This window comes from Vanessa atalanta, chromosome 6 (assembly GCF_905147765.1).
Source record: "Vanessa atalanta chromosome 6, ilVanAtal1.2, whole genome shotgun sequence".
In the NCBI taxonomy this organism is placed as follows: Eukaryota; Metazoa; Arthropoda; class Insecta; order Lepidoptera; family Nymphalidae; genus Vanessa; species Vanessa atalanta.
Window position 1 is genome coordinate 8,900,037 of NC_061876.1, and position 19,858 is coordinate 8,919,894.

The following is a 19,858-nucleotide window of genomic DNA, read 5'->3' on the forward strand; positions in this document are numbered from 1 at the left end:
GAAGGTAAAATGTAGCCATATTAAAACTTTGCGCGGCGCTCGACCACACTATTCGAATATTTCCTTGATCACATATAATTAATCGTATTAACATATTTTAACTCATATTAGATTAGAGTTGAACTCGAGCACTCTCACCTCAGAGCAAACTTTCATACTTATGTAGTTTCAATACAGTTGTAAACTTTCTCTATGATCGTAGCACATTAATTACGAACCGTTGGCGGGAGCGAAGCCGAATAGGACGCTGTATGAAGTTTAAACGTGTAGATTTACGATCAACCCTTTCATTAAACAGGTATTAAGGAGACAGATAGGTCTATATATTACACGTTTGCTCATACAACTTTAGGGACTTTGTATGAAAACATTACACGCATAATTATAATTGCCAAATCTTATCCAATCGTATTTGTAAATATCGCGGATTCATCCGGTTCAACTCCGATTACAACGTTGCAAATGAAACTTTAGCCTTATTTTATGTTATTGATACGTATATGTTTTTGTATACGGTATATATATAAATAAGTTACTTGGTAAAGGTTATCACTCACTCATTGCTTATTCTACTGATTAACAATATTACTCAGAATTGTTTTGTTCCGGTTTAAAAGGTCTATAGGTTGTGACCATTTACCATCAGATGGTCCATTAGCAAGTTTACTTGCTTATACATTTACATACAGGTATATCTATATGTTTTGATAATAATTTTCCGTTAATCACATCAGATTAAAATGTTTTCAATGTTACGTGTTAATAACACTTCCAAAAATGTTCACACTCCAGTTTCTGGGTGAATAAATTTAATCCTTTCAATGAAAATTGTCTTACAATATCGTTAAATTATCGTTGCACGTTAAACGGTAGACCCTTGTTTTGTTTTACACTTACAAAGAGCAATCGATTTTAAAGCTCGCTGGATTGAAAATTATATGAGAGCCTTAGAGAGACGGGTGCGGGTGCGGTCGTGAGCCGCCAATGCGCTTGTCTTTCGGTTCAGTGGGCTTTCTTTAAATTGGCGACGGCTCCGCTGGCCGCACCGTTTATTGCATCTCCCGCCCGCAGCGTCGCGACGTCCACGATATTGCCTCCATTCGACCTTTAAGCAAATAGAATTTCAGAGTCTGTAAATAAGATACCTTCTTTCGTTGAACTTACGTACGTAACGTTCATGATCAATAGATAATTTGATTTCCACTGAACGTGAAGTATTACACTGTAAAAATTCTTAAAGGTTTTTAGGGGAAATCGTGCGTGATAAAAACTAATCCTTCAGCGCTTGTCAGGAGACATCGTATCGGGTAGCTTTATTTATATTCGTGCTTAGTACTGGGGCCGATGGTGGATAATAGAATATCATATAATATAGTTTTTATTTTGACGAGTGTAAGGAAAGGAAGTTGCGTGACGTTCAAATTTAGATCACGGGACCTTTCAAATAATAAGGTCGTCCTATTCGATGATATCATGCCCCGATCTATTCCGCGGTAATCGGGGACGATCCTTTTGTACTTTATCATGATACATATTATTGTTGTAAGGGCAATTTTATTGTCTCATACAACTAAGTATTATGGATACGAGTAACCATAAAAAGTACAATTCATCGTTTTATTCGAATGAATATATAACATTTAATATATAATTTGAAATTTCAATCTTAATAATATTAACTTTTTGTTTTACTTTTCTTATCGTACTGAACATTTATTTCTATTTTTACGACAATGTAAATGTAATCAAACATTACCTTGTTTTGATAGCTATCGTAAACTTCTTTACCTTAGAAAGAAACAGGCAAAAACCTACAGTCATATTCGGGTATATCACAGGGACTACACTCTTAATAGTTGCTCACATCCGCAGCCATCGTGGCCTAAGCCTATTGTCGTGGTATGAAGAGGCATCACGAATTCTATTCGCGAACTACTTCACAGTTTATTGTAATTTACAAAACTGAAGGCTTTGCTGCTATCGTTCCCGTGTACGTTTATTTTGCGATTTTATCCTTCACCAGATTTTCGGATTAGATTTGCTTCGAATTAGTAATAGATATAATTTAAAAAAATAATACGCTTTAGTGTATGTGAATTTATAATGCTATGTAAATCAAACTAAATTCAAATATTATAATTTCATAATAAAAGATATATCAATGTCAGTAAAAAGGCTGCACTAATGGCATAAATTGTAGAATGAGCACAGAAAGCGACCACAGAGTTTTACATAGCTATTTGAAATTCAGTTTCTCACAGTCCAACCACCAACGAAGATTCGAGCGTTCGTTGTTTCACAAATTAGTATAAATTTCATAGTACAAAAAAAGCGAGCGCGTAAAATTTTAGAACAAAATTGAAAATTTGGATTTATCTTTTAATTAAACATTTTATTACAAAACCCAACTATAACATTTCGACTTACTTTAATCGTTTATTTTAATTTCTATTTTATTAAAATTTTAAAACAAAAAAAAAATTGTTCTTAAACAAATTTAAATTATTATACATACTTTAAACCAAATAATATTACATTATATAATATATGTATGTAGAATGTAGATACTGAGCATTTGTATTTTATATAAGTTCATTATATTATGAACAGTTACGGCGGAGGTTATTACAAATGCATTGAGCAGTCTGGGCGAGTGACAGGGCCGGGGAAGCGGGGAGAGGTTCGTTATAGCGTCATATCAATCACTATTGCCGCGAAGCAGATCCCTTGGCACTTGGCCTAGATTCGAAATTACACAAATTTACGTAGTGGGCCTAACCGCCGGCTACCAAGCCCCGGGATTAGGTGTACAGCTTACATCGGATAGGCCGACCTATACCACGCTCAACCGATCCAATCCACGAAAGATTTACCATTCTATTTCTTTCATTAAATATACGTATTCTGAGTATTCTTATTCGGTATGTTGTTGCTTGATGCCGTAAGAAAACCGTTAATAGGCAAGTTAATAAGTAGAAAAGTTTGAATAAACTTCTCTCAGCTCTTCAATGTGGCAGCCATCAAAAGCGAGTGTCTACTTTAGTGAAAGTTCCCTACTAAGTAGGATTTGTGTTAGACTTACGCTTCTCGAAAGGGATTATATAAATATCATATTGACAACATATTCAGCGTAAGTAATTAGGCGCTCAAAATTGGTGGTATATTATTAAATAAATTACAAGTCTTACAAGTTTGTAATTTATCGTTAAATGTAACACAAAAATAATTCAAGACTTTTATTATTCATTAATTACCTCGACGAGACGAATTTACTCGCAACATAAAAGCGATTACGACGTTACGACATGTCGACTTTAATTATTTATTAAAGCTAAACAAAAGTTTAAGTTAAATTCGTAACGGTGAAGCCGGAAATTGACATTAGTTAGTACCGAAAAAATATTACGTTGCCAAAATTCGACGTCTAAGCTGAGAGATCGCTTTATCCTATTTTTTTACAAATCTGTCTCATAAACAAATAAAATTGATATAGAGATATTATAGAAAATACGACAAATTGAATCGAAAGCCGATCGAAAACAAATAAGCATCTATTTTTGTATCATCTATTTTAATAATAACGCGTAATACCCATTCATTTATAACTCTCGGCGCGGTTCTTGATACAGGCTTGTCCCTAATTCCGACTTAATTAGTGTCACGCAAGTTCCGTAATCCTAGGCTCGAGGATACGCCCGTTCTTAAAATGGAGATTACTCGGAATATCTCGAATTATTAAGCCACTACTACACTACAAATGTTAGTAGATTACTTTCGATTATTAAATAAACTTTAAATTTAAGAGTATGCTTTTTGTATAGACGAGATATATGAATATCTTTGAGACACATATGTCTTGCTCCTTAACATTTCAAAGTGTGGCAATATTTATGACCCCTCAAGCAACATGTTCGCACGAAAAGTCAACTGCGACGAGGAATTTTAAAAGAACTGAACATAAACATAGTATTTTGATAACGGAACTTCTTCCGTGGTCGCGTACGACGGATATGCAGGGAATGCTTGCATACTGAGTAGGCGTGCCTAAAAGACACTGCGGACTTCACTTTGCTTACAGCGGATTACACGAAACTTAAACATGCCACCTTAATCTGCGACAAACCGTACGAACCAAAACATTAGTCTCACGGCTTTTAGGCTTAATACTATGTTGAATAAATACCGAAGCTTTTCGGAACTAGTCGACCCTGAAAGTCCTTTGAATATATCCCTAGATTTTAACGGGAACGTCGGAGTCACTAAAGAAAATTATAAAACAATATTCCGAGAAAAAATTAATCAACTAACATTTTTAACCCGCCACGCTCGTTTCATTCCTTCTTAATCTCATTAAAATTTTAATCATAATTTTCTACCGTATCGGACGTCAGAAAATTATTTCTAGACTGTCCCCGAACATGTCTTTCGTCAAATTAGTCGCGTTACGGATTTATTCGTGTCAATTTACGAGCGATTTTATTTTTAACGAGACATCAAACATTATCGAGGGCCCCAATAGAAATTGCTCAAGCGCCTGTTTACAAATAAGAAACGTCGAGGAGACGAGTGCGTAATAAATTTTATAACACGGAATCGATTTGGATTCGTACGTAATAATAATATATTGGTTCGAATATTGGAATGTTTCGGTGCGCTCGGCCCGCATCTCAAAATAGACCCTCATCAAAGACAAGCAGTTTTGCAGCTGTAAATCCATTTCAGTGTTGCTCGTCCGCATTATAAATTGGAGCGCACTGTGTACATGCGCAAGTCTGTTGGAATGGTATTTATACAGAGCAGGCGTCGCGAAATGTCCTGTGACCCCGCGTCTATATCATTCACATTCGTTTGTGTTTTCTATTAACGCGTCCGAGATACTATTAGCCCAGCTAGATGGACGTTGTAATTTGATTGTATACATTTGCCAAATTAGAGACGGACAGAATACACAAACTGAGCCAAAATTTTATGTTATTTTACGGCAATTCGGAACTAAAATAAACTAAAATGCATTTCCATTTTAGTTTTTAAAAGCATCCCCATTTTAGTTCATTGAATCTCTGAATTTATGTAAATTATTTGTTAATGCTTCTTTTATCTCTAAATAAATACTATACTTATTAAATATTAAAAGGGTGCTTTACAATTTCACACCAACTTAGGCAGAAAAAGGTATTTAAATAAACTTATACCTCTCGAGGATTAAATAAGATTAGCCGAATACCTCCGGCCTATCTCTAAACCAGCATCTTTAATTAAAAATGCTTTTATTATCTATTTTAATACTGATCCGAGTGGGTATTTTATTAACAGCGCCGCCAGCTTTACTAAGTACTTGTATATGATAATTCGAGTCAGATTGCATTTGAGGAAACGCGGTGCGCGGCTTCGCTAAGCACTAGACGGCCGCACTGCATAGATTTGCATTTTACGGTTTTGATACGTGAGCGAATATTCAGTACGGTGTCGGCGTAGGTATCTTTTCAATTCGACGCGGCGGGCGCCGAGTGGCCGGTGGAGAGCGCTCGACTAGCGGCGCGTGCTCGAGTGCTCGGGCCGATGCGCCTGCGCACTACTACCTCCCACCCCCACCTCCACCTCTCGTCAGAAGGTTATTACAATTAACTGCAACCCGACTTAAGCCTCAATTTGGCACTAGCTGCAGATTTAGTGAATATGAAATTGTGTTTTTCTACAAAATCAAAAATATTTCCTCTTATATTAAAATCAAATTATGCGAATGAGGTGTTCCTATTAATTAGAGAGTTTCTGTTCATAATTGATTTTACATAATCACGATAGCTATATATTATGTAATATTCATTATTTAAAAGGTCACTATAGTACAATTTGCTATTTTTTAATCTCGGTATCTTTTGTTTTATTATTTAATACCTACGACTATTTTTCATGATATCCCTCCAACAATTTAGAAGTACAATTCTTCATGTGTATTGTTCAATGGTTGACAATGCACAGTCTCAAGTACTCCGCTTAACTAGTTTTACGTCTCACCACTTATAAAACTCGTGTCTGTCTGCCACTATCCATTTACAAGATTTTTAAATTACGTTCAACTATAAAGAATTAATTTTGTCTCCCCTAATGATTATTATACCTCATTAAATTCTTTCCGTAATGTCTCTGTTGAAATTGCGAAAATCATTTGCTTTGATATTATATGTTTTATTTTATTCGCGTATTAGTTATCAGCCTATTATATTATATTGCTATGCGAAATTAATTTTCTTTATTTATTTTTCGATATTATATAAAAATAAATTTTATATTCTGACTTGAATATAATTTTCGTGATTTTAAAAACATTAAGCAAGAAGACTGATCAGAAACACATTAGACGAACTAAACAAAAACATTAAAACGTTTGCTCTTAGCAGTGGAACATAATCGTTATTCAGAAAATTTTAATAATTTATAAAGAAATTCGCTAATTTAAGAAGGAATTTATAGCAATAAATAGTATACTAACATAAAATAAAGAAAAATATTTGACTACCCGCTGTCTACTGTTTATTCTTCGATTTATAGAACGCGACAGCATAAAAAATAAATCATGCGTCAAACGCATAACGAAGGGGAGAGGGTGATCCTGTCATCAGAAAAGAAGGGTCGAAGTACTCTAGATCATACATTCAATCGTCCGACAGTGTATTGAATCACGTAACAGACTTATAGGCCAAGCAATTAGTGCTATCAATGCATTTTCCTAAAACGCTATTATATTCCTAAAAATGAGATGTTTTATTTAACGTATGTGTCTGTTTTAAATAGAATAACAATTATTTTATAAGTAGCCTTTCCGCTCAATTATTCGTCATGTTAATTCTATAACAAATAAAAAACGTATTTGCTATTCATATTCAAACATGATTGTATTGAATTACAATAGCAACGTTATCTCATATGACGTTAAGTTTAATGGAAGAAGAAAATATAAAAAAATTCCTCGCGTATGCTCCCTATTATTAAATTTCAAAGGAGATTATGATCCGGTAATCTTGAAATATAACGTTCTCTGTTTCATTCAGCAAGCTCGTTGTAGAAGAACGCTTAAATTTTATTGACTCCGGTCTTCCCGTGCTATAAAAGTGCAAAACTTTTTCATGAACGCACAATTTACTACATTTCTAGAGAGTACAAACTAGTTTAATATCACAAGAATACACACACACACACACATACGAGATATTAACGTATAAGTAATTATATTGTGAAAAGTTTAATTCTGCAATGCGCCATCCACCGAAAGTTGAAGGGAACTCAAAAACATTACACGATTCCAATATAATCCTTCGGGCTATTTTCTAAGTACCTGGCTTAAGTACGTTTTTCTCGAGCGTTAATAATGAAACACAGTCGTATTATCATCATCGCCAGGTGTCACTTTCTACATGTCTAATTTGAAATTCTATTTACCATACAATTCTCTTAAAGATATAATTAACTAATTTCTAACTTATGTGTCAGAGAAACAGCACATTTTCGCAAGTGGTGCGCGAGTACATACCTTTTGTATAATTAAACTGCGGGCAAACCCAGTTTAAGTTTAATCCTATAGCCTCTTGACACCACACTCCCACCCGAAGGGGAGCTTATTTTGTTCGTCAACACTATCGACCGATGCGGAGACGAAAATGTTCAACCCACGCTACAAGTGTCATACGAAATATCACTGTTAGTTAGACGTAAGATGATTCATTTTACATTGTCTTTCATTGCAAAGACGTCAACATTTTCAGTACGGATTGGTAAAAATATGATTGTATAATATAGAGTTCAGTCAGACGAAACAATTTATAGATTTTCATATTTTGTTGATAGGTTTGTCGTATTACCTCTTTGTATCCAACTTTCTTGCTATCTTTGTAGTGTATCGAATTAAGAAACGTATTCGATACAATTTATAATTATAACATTATATTTTATGTCAAAACTAAATATCTATACGCCTATTAAACGCGGGCAAAAGTGACCTTTTCAATGCAGTAAGTATTTGTTTAATTTCCTTTGTATTTTTCAAACTAATGTAAAATCGTTTATCCATATCGTTGAAGATGAAAGCCGCTTAAAATATATCCGATTGTCCAGCCCCTTGAAGCCCAAATGAATGCTCTTAGCAACCTTGTGATGGCTTACAACATTTTGGCCCTAATTACGCATTCTCGACATTTGCTTAATGTATGAAAATTTGAAAGAACGAACCATGTTGATGGTACTCGAAACAAAATAATTGCTACGGTCGCGCGGTCCCGGATTCGGCCTCCGCATTCATTATTCACTTTTTATTTCACCCTCCCCTCAGCTTATAATTTGACTCGAAACATAAAATCAAGTTTTATTTGATTATGTGTAGAAAAATAGAAAAGAATCTGACCTTTACTTAAAATATGAGATAACTCTTAATAACAACCGAAATATAATGATACCTTTCTAAGAGTTTTGTCTGAGAAAAAAGTTCCTAATACATTTTTCTTTTGTATTTTATTTTCGCGTTGTATCTTTTTGCACTTGATGTAAGAAAATTTCAACATCTCACCATATTTCAAGACAAAGACGTCGTAGTCAATCTCGACAATGGCGCAAGCTTCGTACAAGTATAGTTTTTTGCATTTGGTAAGAAGGGGGAACGCGACAAGGCATCATAACGTCTCGCTTTCATCCACTCGCTAGGCGCGGCTGCATAAAAGAAATAAGTATGTATACCTACCATTCCATATATACAACCCTTATATATGGAGTCACTCCGATGTGTTTCGAATGGCTTTCGATGACAAGTGCACCAAGCTATTTCTCTTTTTAGGTGGCTAAATGCGCCTATTGTTTCGTGAGCGCTCGTGTAAGCATTTCTGAAGTAGTACGGCTTGGTATGCATCTGGGCGTTTTTTCTCTCGCTAAAATAAATTACCTCTTGGCGTATGTGAGCCCTTGTCGTTTCATTTTTACATTTTCTACATTATTAATGTTTCGATATTTTATAGATAGAAGCCGTAACATAAACGAAGAAGGTTTGATCTCTAATACTTACTCAATCAATTTCTGTTAGTATAATATGAATTAATATAAATTTTTACACGCCCTTATCAAAACATCGATCAGTCGTTATTTATTCAGCTCGCGTTGTAATACTGAGAAGTTTGTTCATTTGCATGCATTCGATTATTTCTTTCGTATTTACTTATTTGTGATTACTTTATTGGATATTGAATGAAAACATACAGAAACGTAAGAATAATAAGTTTTTATTTTTTTTACATTTACAGTGATATTTTTTTAAAAATAAATCCAATGTATTTATATAAGAAACTCAATTTACGCTCTCGTATCGTTCATTTTTTTGTGCGACGATAGTATTATGTTCGTCATTACGAAATTATTAATAAAGAACGCCTTACTATTCATTAATAGTTACGTGTTCTTTATTTAAATTCGTTCAACTTAAACAACAAAGTCCGATGGAGCCAAGTTTAGATGTTCCTTGAATTATCTAGTCTACGACACGACAGACGTCGAGCATCAGAACGAGACAGATTAATACTGTGCAAGTGTTGGTGAAGCGGAGAAGCAATAACGTTACGTTAATGTCTGCCATTTAGAACGTACGCGGTTACTGTCTTGCGTCGCTTGCTGTCTGATGTCGAGCACCGCAGCCGAGTAGGTATTTATTTCTTGTCGCGTTCCGAGTCTCCAACTGATCTAACGAGACTAGCAACCTAAGCCTCAGAATCACCATCTGTGCGGTCTCTGTATTGTTATAAATGGCATAGATCCGTTGGCAGACGGCGTGCGAGACCTAATGAGCTGTGAAGTAGATAAGGTGCCCGACACAAGAAGACGGGGATCATCCTCGTATCTATGTGGAATGCTCACTGCGTGTGAGCGAACATAGATGTATTTGTAACGCTGAGGGCAATAAGATAAACTTGAGTATATTTAACCGCTACTGAATATAAGTTCCACTGGCTTCGTTTGTTTGTTAATAATGCTCTAGTACAATGAAACATTTCTATATTTAACATGTATAAACTCTAATGTTTATATAAACACAACAATTGAGAGCCAAATTAATAATATGCTGAAATATTACAACAGAATTTAGATGCAATTAAATATTGTGAATAATAATAAAATAGAGGATACTAAGCAAAACGTCTTACCAGCCAACCGAATATCGAACAAACCAAAATTATTTGTGTATCTGCCAAAATCTGTTTTATATTACAGTTTATCTAACCTCTCTATAAATATTTTTATTTAACCTTCGCGCCACTTTGTCTCAGTAAAATATAAACTATAACAGTATAAAATCAATACAATATTTATTATGTATTTCGTCATTTGTAGTAAAAATACATTTTTTTTTGATAAAGTATTTTTATTTAAATATAATATGAGGCTGTCTTATACCGTTCTACCTAACTATCGTTCCCAAGTCGTCCCATAAACATCATACATTTTAATATATTAATATGGAAACGTAGTGTTACCATTGCCAGAAAAAGGTTAAAATATTTTTATGCATAAACTTGTAGCGGTAGATTACTTTGATGTGTAGTGTTATTTTAGATGAAAACTTGTACACGGCATGTGGGTGAGAATGTAAAAATTTCAGTAGTGCACTGTCAGAGGCATGTTATGAATTGAGTTAGAGCAACTTGCGCGACTGTACGCTTGCAAAGGGACAGCCCGTCGCTGTATTCCGTAATTGATGTGTGTTGCTTTTCATCGCTGCGGCCGTTCGGTGTTGGCAGTTACCCGTGGTCAAGTTAGACTAAATTAAATTGTTGTATTTTTCACAACAAAATGACTACGAGTAGCCGAGTCCATTTAACGAGGGGGAGGTAATTTCGTTTGTCAGAGCGCCGGTCGCACTGTTTTCACGACACGTTCGAATATCGCGGATACTAGTTGTTTGAATTTTCAATAAAACGAATCATAATTAAACAATTTAAGCAATTATTCAAGGTGCCATTAATTTCTATAGCTTCATATTATTTATTTTTTAATTTACATCGAAAAACGAAAACGACTTTTCCAAATCCCGACGCGGTAATGAATCTAGGTAATCAAGTAGCCGATTCCAATTTAGACCGAAGTAAAAATTTGATATGCGGCAAATAATAATTTTCCCCATGGAATGAACTGCGTTGTCCACATTTAAGGTAATTGCCAACAGTTTCAGCTGACGTGGCCAGCAGCAAACCTGACACTCGCTCCCAGGAGGCCACCCTTTACAATCCAATTAATGAACGCCTCTTATACACTTTTTATTTACTGTTTAATTCCCCTTTTAATATTGGCATCTCGATTTAATCTTATTATTGATTTAAATTCGAAGCGAATTTAAATTTGACCCGTTTAATATAACCCTACGAGGTAACAATCATAGTAAATATTCTAAGATATAAAATAAATTTAAATATCGTAAGTTATTTTTTATATTAAAATATATTAGCGATTGGATACAAAGTAGTATTAAATAAACTTATTTATACACATTTGTATGGCGTCGAATAATTAAACGAAAGGAAAATACCTTGACATGAAGAGGCAACGTGACTGAGGGAGGTCGGGGGTTGTTGTCACACTCAAGATTTGCAGGGAAAAGGCGTGCTTGTAGGGAAAGATCTGCCACTTGGACACGTTCAGTGGAAAACACACATATTAATATTATCTTGCGAATTCAGACCGTATTACATATATAAACAGATGTTACTTTCTACTAAGTATATTGACACACTGATATCTACTTGCTTACCATGTCACGTTACTACGTATGTTTCATTGAATGAGGTTTCGTTTGATATCATCACTTTCTTACACGAATCGAATGAGGCTAAATCGCATAACGAAAATTCTTTTATCTCGTAATTCTGGCGGCTCGCTTTTGATATCAATAGACTTCTGATAACTAATTATTCCTTTGGATCATACTGTTAAAAATCTTCATAGAATTCGAGGTTAATTCTATGATTTTTCCTACTATTTTATATGTATTAATTATTTTGGATTTATTAGTGAATGTAGTTACTATAAATATAATATTCATAAATTAAAAGTGTACAATAACTTAAACGAGTTTATTGTTAATTTTTAATAATTATTTTGTAATAAATGAACAAAAGAAACGTGCTATTCAATTTGTTTACTTAATACAGTATTATATTGTAATCAGACTGCAGAACGGCAAGTTTACGGTCATTGTTATCGTATTGTTTGATTATTATTATTCGTAACGAGAATTACGTAAATATAAAACAAAAAGCAACAATTACACAACCATAAATGTGAACGTTATGTCATGTTAATAATTTAATATACAAGTTGACATTTAAATTTGTTATGCTTTAATAATTTACTGTACTTAAATAACTTTTTATAAAATCAATTTGCTTTACACGAGATCTATAATGTTATCATGTTGTGCCTGTTACACAGGTCCACTTACATTTGAACCGGACCAATATAAAATATTATTTTGCGGTACAATAATTGATAGATACACCTAGACAGGCAAAGGCACCGGTTAAAAGGACGTATCCGTCAGTTACCTAATGATTACTCCTAATTGTTAAATAAATCTTTGATCAATTACATTAAAAGCGATGCAAATTATTGACAAGAGAAAGTACTTCCAAAGAGCATTATGTCTACAATATGATTTGCCTAATTACCTGTCCAATTGAGAATCGAAGATCAAAGAACAACTTTATAAATATCTCTCGTCTGAATACTCGGTTAAAATTAAACTGTCAATTTTGACAATTAATAATCAGAATTATTTATATAGTGATGATATTAACATTCGTATTTGTTTGCTAAAAATCATACGTGTATTGTAATTATAATCGCTAATAAATCGATAACAAAAATCGATTTTAATTGAAATCGAATCGAAATAAACGGAGTGAAATAGTTTCCACACTTTCATATTTATTGGCATTGACAACGTCTTGTGAAATTAATTTAAATTATACAAGTTTAAGATGAATATCGTGCAATTTGTTTCGATTTAAAATCACCTCATCGTTGAGGAAGCTTTAATATTGACGTAATAATGGAATCAGCTAAGCGTCTACGCTTAATTGATAAAATGTTCTACGGATTATTAAATAACTAAGCTGACATCGTTGCAATAATCACTACTATAATGGTTTTAGGATCGTAATTTCATACTTGGTATGAAAATATATTGCTTTAATTTTTTTTTATTTACATGTAAAATAAGAAAAGGAGATGTTTATAATTGTTTCTAAGGAATCCTCGTGGTATCTCTTTTTCATCATCTTAAAAAGATTCCCTAGTAAGAGGAATTAACGAATCGTGTAATCAACCGTGAAATATATATAATAGTTTTCTTTTACCTTTAATTATATCGGCTTATTTATACTAACAAACGTATGTTGTTGATGATAAATCATTGCCGGTTGAAAAGGTCAGCTACGAAAACGGGCTTGCTAATCACGGATATACATATGTTTTTCTATTCATAAAATCAAATTAAACTAGGTATTAAAGTATTTTTTTTTTCAGATGGTGACCAGAACAAAGAAAATCTTCGTTGGAGGGCTATCAGCACCTACAACGCTGGAAGATGTAAAGAATTATTTCGAACAGTTTGGACCGGTAAGTACTTTAACTTAAGTAGTGTTTATTAGAAAATGATTTGTCCTTAAAATATGTAATCAACTAATATCACGCCTATCTAAATAAATCCCATAATGTCTTGAAAACATTAGAATGAAAAATTTAATTGACACACTTTTTTTAACTGTTATTAGTTTTAAATAATTTGAAGAAATGAAAGAGTCTTTTATCGATAACTTTGTCAAATGTTTTTGAGAACTTACAAGTTTTGTTTTGTGGATTTGAAACAAACACAGACCAAAAACTCTATTTGGTAATTATATTTCAATACCCAAAAATAAAAGGATACTCTCTTGAAAATTTCCACATCGATCGACATTGAATAAGAATCATGTTAGCACCAATCTACCGTCTGGTTTCATACACAGTCCCAAGCAAAATTGATCTCTATTCGAGTGTTTCAAGGTACAAATTCATGCAGCAGCGTATGAACGCCTGTAAGCCTGCGATAACTCGAGTCTTTGTCTGGCATCCGCGACTCAGAACAGGTGTCTATCTATAAAAGTTTTGCCGTAATTAGCCCCGCATCTAGCATGGATTGTGACTAAGGAACTTTTCGGAATTCACCATTGGCTACAGGCGGCAGTCATTGTGCTAGCTCTCAAAGTAATCGGCCCAAGCCAGCCGCCCGCGACGATCAAAACCTTCATTACCTATTATGAGAGTTTAGAATAAAGCCAACGAGTTTTTCGGAGTGAATGTGATTGATGCCGAGCGAAGGAAATATCCCGGGAGAGATAAAAGGAATTTAATGAAGAGTCTTTAAGAATAATGATTAAGGGAATGGTTATTCCTTTTGGTCGGCGGCCTAATGATGGAATCTTTTGAATTACTTTTTTGGTCCATGTTACGTCGTGTAAACGCGACTATATTTATATAAAATAGTATGAGAAAATAATTTTTAATACTCATATAATTTAATATTACATACAATATCTAAAGTCCTAATTAATATTGAAGTTATAATTGAGAGATACCGTATACGTAGTAGGGAATAACTTCAGCGTACGAAACCGCATACACTGTATTGAAAATTATCAAACCAAGCTATTATAATAAACTTAATTACAACAAGATATCGTAATTTTACAGTTGATAGGATAATCAAAGCGCGTAGCAACACAAAAGCCTAAAGTGTATTCCCAACTAAGATAAATAAATGAAGGCCATTATTGAATCTACTTAGAGCGTACACCGAGAATTCTGAGTACAAATTAATTCAATAACATTCAAGCAGTGCACTGTGCTCTCGAGTCGACATCATTTCGTAAGGGTGTCACATTTTGAGCAAGTTTAATTAACAATCTAGTCGCTTTTGTAGGTACTACCTTCATTAGTGTATTTGTGGATAAACATTGCGCAAACTCGGAGCAATCCACGATACGTCCGTGTGCGTGGGACTCGCGATATCGTTCACGGTACTAAATCGTATATTCGATCCCGGTGCGTCACGTGCGTTCACATTCATGCTCGGCTATTGTGACTACCGTATAGGTACGCAAGCCGGTACCGATAGCGATGTGTGCGTGACTTCGATGTCTCGATACCATCCTGGCTCTCCCTACGTGCGAGCTTTCCGAATGCAAACTGTCTCGGAATATCAAATGAGCCACTTAAATACTGAACACAATGACTACGCCCACCTGAAGCAAAGGCCGCGAGGACGCGTGCACGCAACGCCGTCGTAAATGAAAGCCCGTCGGGTCGGGGCCGAAGGGTGGGCGAGGTTGAACCCCGGTAACGATTTCCTTCAGATAATGGAGTATTTTCTGATGAAAGCTGCTCAACAGTGCCCTTTCAAGGATTTAGGAAACGCCGGATTTATAGCCCGAACGGTTGGCGCAAATTTTGTTCGTCACGACACAACGGTCCCTGTCGCATGAATAAATCTATACGTGAGGCATCCCCTAAGCATTCCGCCATTGAATTCGTTCTATTTGCGAACTTTGAAGTGCTAGCACAGCGTAACGTTCAACTAATGATTTAATAAGATAACGTATCGGGTATACAGACTGTTTTAATAAACTTAAACAGACCTATAATTATTCCAGGATATCAATCAAACTAAATTCTTAAATCAAATTTATCCCAAATTAATTGCAAAACAAATTGGAATATATTTAAAATAAAAATTATAATTTTCAAGCGACAGGGCCTATGCCTACACTTATTTAAGGAGCACTCATTGAAATGAATTAAATAAATGATTATAAATTCAGCGTTTCGTATTTCTATTACAAAATATATTTGGAGAGCAGTTTAATACTGCGTAGAAAGTGATACCGTACAAAATATTAATATGTAAATCGCAGTCAAATTCACTTGAAAGTCGAATGTCGGGTGCCGGCACCGAGATGCTGACTTAAAAATTAATTAGCCGAACGACCGGTGTAATCTCGAAAGCCTACAACGATTAGGCGGTTGTTGTTTTCTAAAATTCATTTAAATGCGTACAGAGTAAGAAGCATTTTAAGTATTCACCGTGATCGTTTATGACTTTTTGGTTACGATATACATTTGGGTAGGAGTCGTCCCTGTCGAGAATATACAGTTAGCCCTCAATGTCACCGCGAATCGCAGAAATTTTATTTTTTTCTGTTTTCTCATGAAAATGTATGCCGGCTTTATCTGTCTATCTGCCTCGCTAAAACGATCTTATATTTAATGTTAAGCGGATAATTTTACGTACAAAAAATTCAACCGAGATGTACAAGTGTAAGAAATCTTTCTCTTTTCAAATATCATTTCTACATTTATAAGCGGGAAATAATACATTAATCACTTTATTCGCTTTAATTTTTTATTCTATATTTTAATAAAATCTCATTTTTTACTTAAGCATATAGAATAATTTAAAACGGATACTTTACATATTTAAATATGCAGTGAAAAAAATAATGAAGCACGTCTTAGAATACGATGCTTGATATTCGTAAATCAATGGTCGCGGCTAACGATGAAGTTTCCCAACCAATATAAAGTTAGCGAGCGGTGCTCGCTAAGCGCCACACGCACAAGTGTCTTTGGGAAAGTTCCGTTGCATGCTTGATTCGCTATTGTTTTAGCCGTCGAGCGAGCCCAAACTCTGACCGTTTCCAGTTCCGTCGATAACTAGTACGCAAGACGTGTGCTGCCTTCCGTTTCAACTTGTACGATTACTTGCTATGATCTTACTGTTTGCTCTCAACTTCAAATCGGGTATCGACATTTACTATTAAATGCGGCTGTAAGTGCATTGCGGAACTTGAATATTGTACTCAACGCTATAGCTCCTCAGAATAAACAAGCCCCTGTTGTATATATACACATTAATTTTCCAACTACAACTCATACTTATTCATAAGTAATACCAATTTTTTAATTATTAAATAATTAATCCTTATTAACGTTACATGTACCTAAAAATACATAAAAAACTCTAAATAAGTTGGTGTATCAAAATACCTTTAAATATTAATTGTACTAAATATATAAGCATATATAAATTATGAAAAATAAGATAAATTTCATGAAATATTTCATAATATAAAATCATTCATGACATCAAATAAAATCAAAATAATAATAACAATTTGTATGTAAAAATTTGTTTGGTCACGTATCTTCTCGTCACCGAATTTAAGATTCAACTCAATCTAATTTCAATTTCACTGTAGGTAAATATCTCATCTCGACTATGATTTCCCAGTAAACAGCCAACTGATACGTAGCGCCATTAATGTCCATCAAACAATTCGCAAGCGATAGCGAAACGACTCTTAAGCGCTTGCATCAGTAACTAAACATCGCTTTCTGTCAGCAGCACTCGAACTGTAACTGAAGCGGGTCCGGAATTTGGCTTAACTAAACTATAGATACGGTATCATCGGAGGCCGTATATCAATCAGTTGTTACAACGATCCACGATTGTCGTTTATCTTCGGGGCCGCTCGGATCTGTCTGTCCAGATTCGTGCATTGTTCCGACATTAACCAGTGCTGCCGAAACGGTGGATGTCTGAAATACCAGTGAAGCCGTTCCCGTTGCACGGCGCAACGGGCTCCCGATAGCGTTTCCAATTTCCTGACTTAAATTGCTCTAATTTGGTTATGCGCTGACGACTGATCGAAGGTTCCTAAAGCGCTGGCCACCATTCGGCTGCGGTTCGTAATTTTTGCTGTATTTTGTTGTGCAGTTTCATGTCTGCGTTCTATTTCCGGACGTATCGAGCCGTGCAGTATTTGCATATCGAAACATAATTTGTTATTTCAACTACGAAGTGCTCTCGAGTTTTAATTTAAGATTCTTCAACTTTTAATGAAAAAAAAAAAATAGCAAGTTTTTTTTTTTCAATTATTCTTAATAAAAATACTTTAGCAGTATTATCAATTTTCGGTAAGTATATTTCCTTAAATCTCGGAAATTGTAATTTGATCACGTTCTCCGTTAGCTAATAGCAATCTCAAATAAACGTTGGAGTTAAATGCGCTTTCAACATTCGAAACTCTAATATCGAGTTTATAATAAAATTACAACTCGTATTTTCCGAATTAAGACTTACGTTTTTTGTTTGCTTTTGAATGGTACGGGCAACTCTGGAGTACCAATATATTAAGCTAATGGCGAACTAATTACGCTCTCGAAGCGTTTTGCAGGGCCACATAAGTACTACTCAAGAAGCACTGCTTTTTCCATTTCATTTGTACGAACTTCTTTATATTTCGTTTAAAGAAACAACTTCTAAAGAAGTACTCGTTTGTACAAAAATATTTGTATCAGAATAAAAAAATAAGAAACAGAAAATATAATGTTAATGTACTGTAATAAATGTCTAATCATTTTTAATGGTTGACTAATGTGATTTTGTTGATATAATTTAATCGAAAAGTCGAAAGATTATATAAAATTAAGTCTTAGTGTTTAACTTTTACGGTTTATTTTTGAAAATAAAATAAAAAACTATTGCATTGATGTAATAGTTTCCCGGATAATACGGGGCGCTTCGGATAAACGTACCTCGGGGCAAGCGATTTGTATTAGCAGTATAGTATATACTCGTAATTGTCGATGCTCGAGGCAACGATTCGTCATGTCATCGACGTAAAAGAATATAATATACTTTATATTATTTTCTACAAACATATCTTTATTATTTAAGTTTTTACTTGATAATAAAATAATAATAAACGATCCCCATTTATTAATTTATTATTTATAAGATAAATGTTTATATGTGATTAGATACTTTCAAAATTTGTGATATAAAAAAATAAATGATTTTGAGAATAAACGGATTTCTGAAATAATATCGTAAATCAAATGAATTATTAAGTGTATCGATACAAAACTTGTTTAAAGAAAAAATAAAGATACTTTTCGTATATTTTCCTCGAAAGACATTCAATAAAAACAAAGTCAATTGATATTCTATAAACACGTATTCGTTCCGAGTAGTTAATCTCATTACAATAGAATCGATGAGACGATATAAGCCGATCATTTAAAAACAGTTGCTGTTTCTACATAGTACATTATCTATCGAAGTGACGATTAAAGTAAAAATTACTACAAGAAGTAAATAAAAAAATAATTACACGATATCATATTAAGTCTATTTAAAGCTTTTAAAATGTACCTCATTGAATTGATATTAATATTTTTCGAGTATATAACAACGAATTGAGTGTACTTATTACGTTAGATCAATCCTCATATTACGATTTTACGAGGGGATTGACTTTGAAATTAGAAAATCAACGGAGGCTTTTAAATCAGCTCACAACGGAACCCCGGTCGTCTTATTCAAAGCTTCTTCAGAATCGAATGAGACTCGTTTCACGCGTGTGTGAATATTTCCTATGAGTCGGCTTACAGTCTACAAAGCTGATTTAGGAGCGGCTAATTATTTTCCCTCACTTCTTTCTCTTTGGTGTTAATTAAAATATTTAAATCTTTCTATTCCCCGTCTTATATTAATTATTTCTGCGTTAACTTTCCCTGTTTCCAGAACAAGAGTTTGCATGTGGATCGGCCTGTTAAAATATTCCTAAGTTTTGATTGCCTCAGCGAGAGTGAGGAGACTTTTGATTTTTTGTTCTTATTTCCCAAATCAAGGGACAATTAGGTATGCTAATAGCATTTACGCAATGAATGTTTCTTAATAACAATATTCTAAAAAGAGTTCAAATATTGATGGAAGCAAGGTGGCAGGGGG

At 34.1% G+C, this 19,858-nt stretch overlaps 1 protein-coding gene across 7 annotated transcripts in view; it reads left to right on the plus strand.

Moving 5' to 3' along the window:
• The window catches only part of LOC125064834 (RNA-binding protein Musashi homolog Rbp6), a 463,574-nt gene that overhangs the window by 305,766 nt on the left and 137,950 nt on the right, over positions 1 to 19,858 (plus strand). For all 7 annotated transcript variants that reach the window (XM_047672092.1, XM_047672086.1, XM_047672088.1 and 4 more), the window contains one exon: positions 13,552 to 13,644. In XM_047672092.1, coding sequence (XP_047528048.1) covers positions 13,552 to 13,644 — 93 coding nt within the window. The remainder of the gene's footprint in view (positions 1 to 13,551; positions 13,645 to 19,858) is intronic.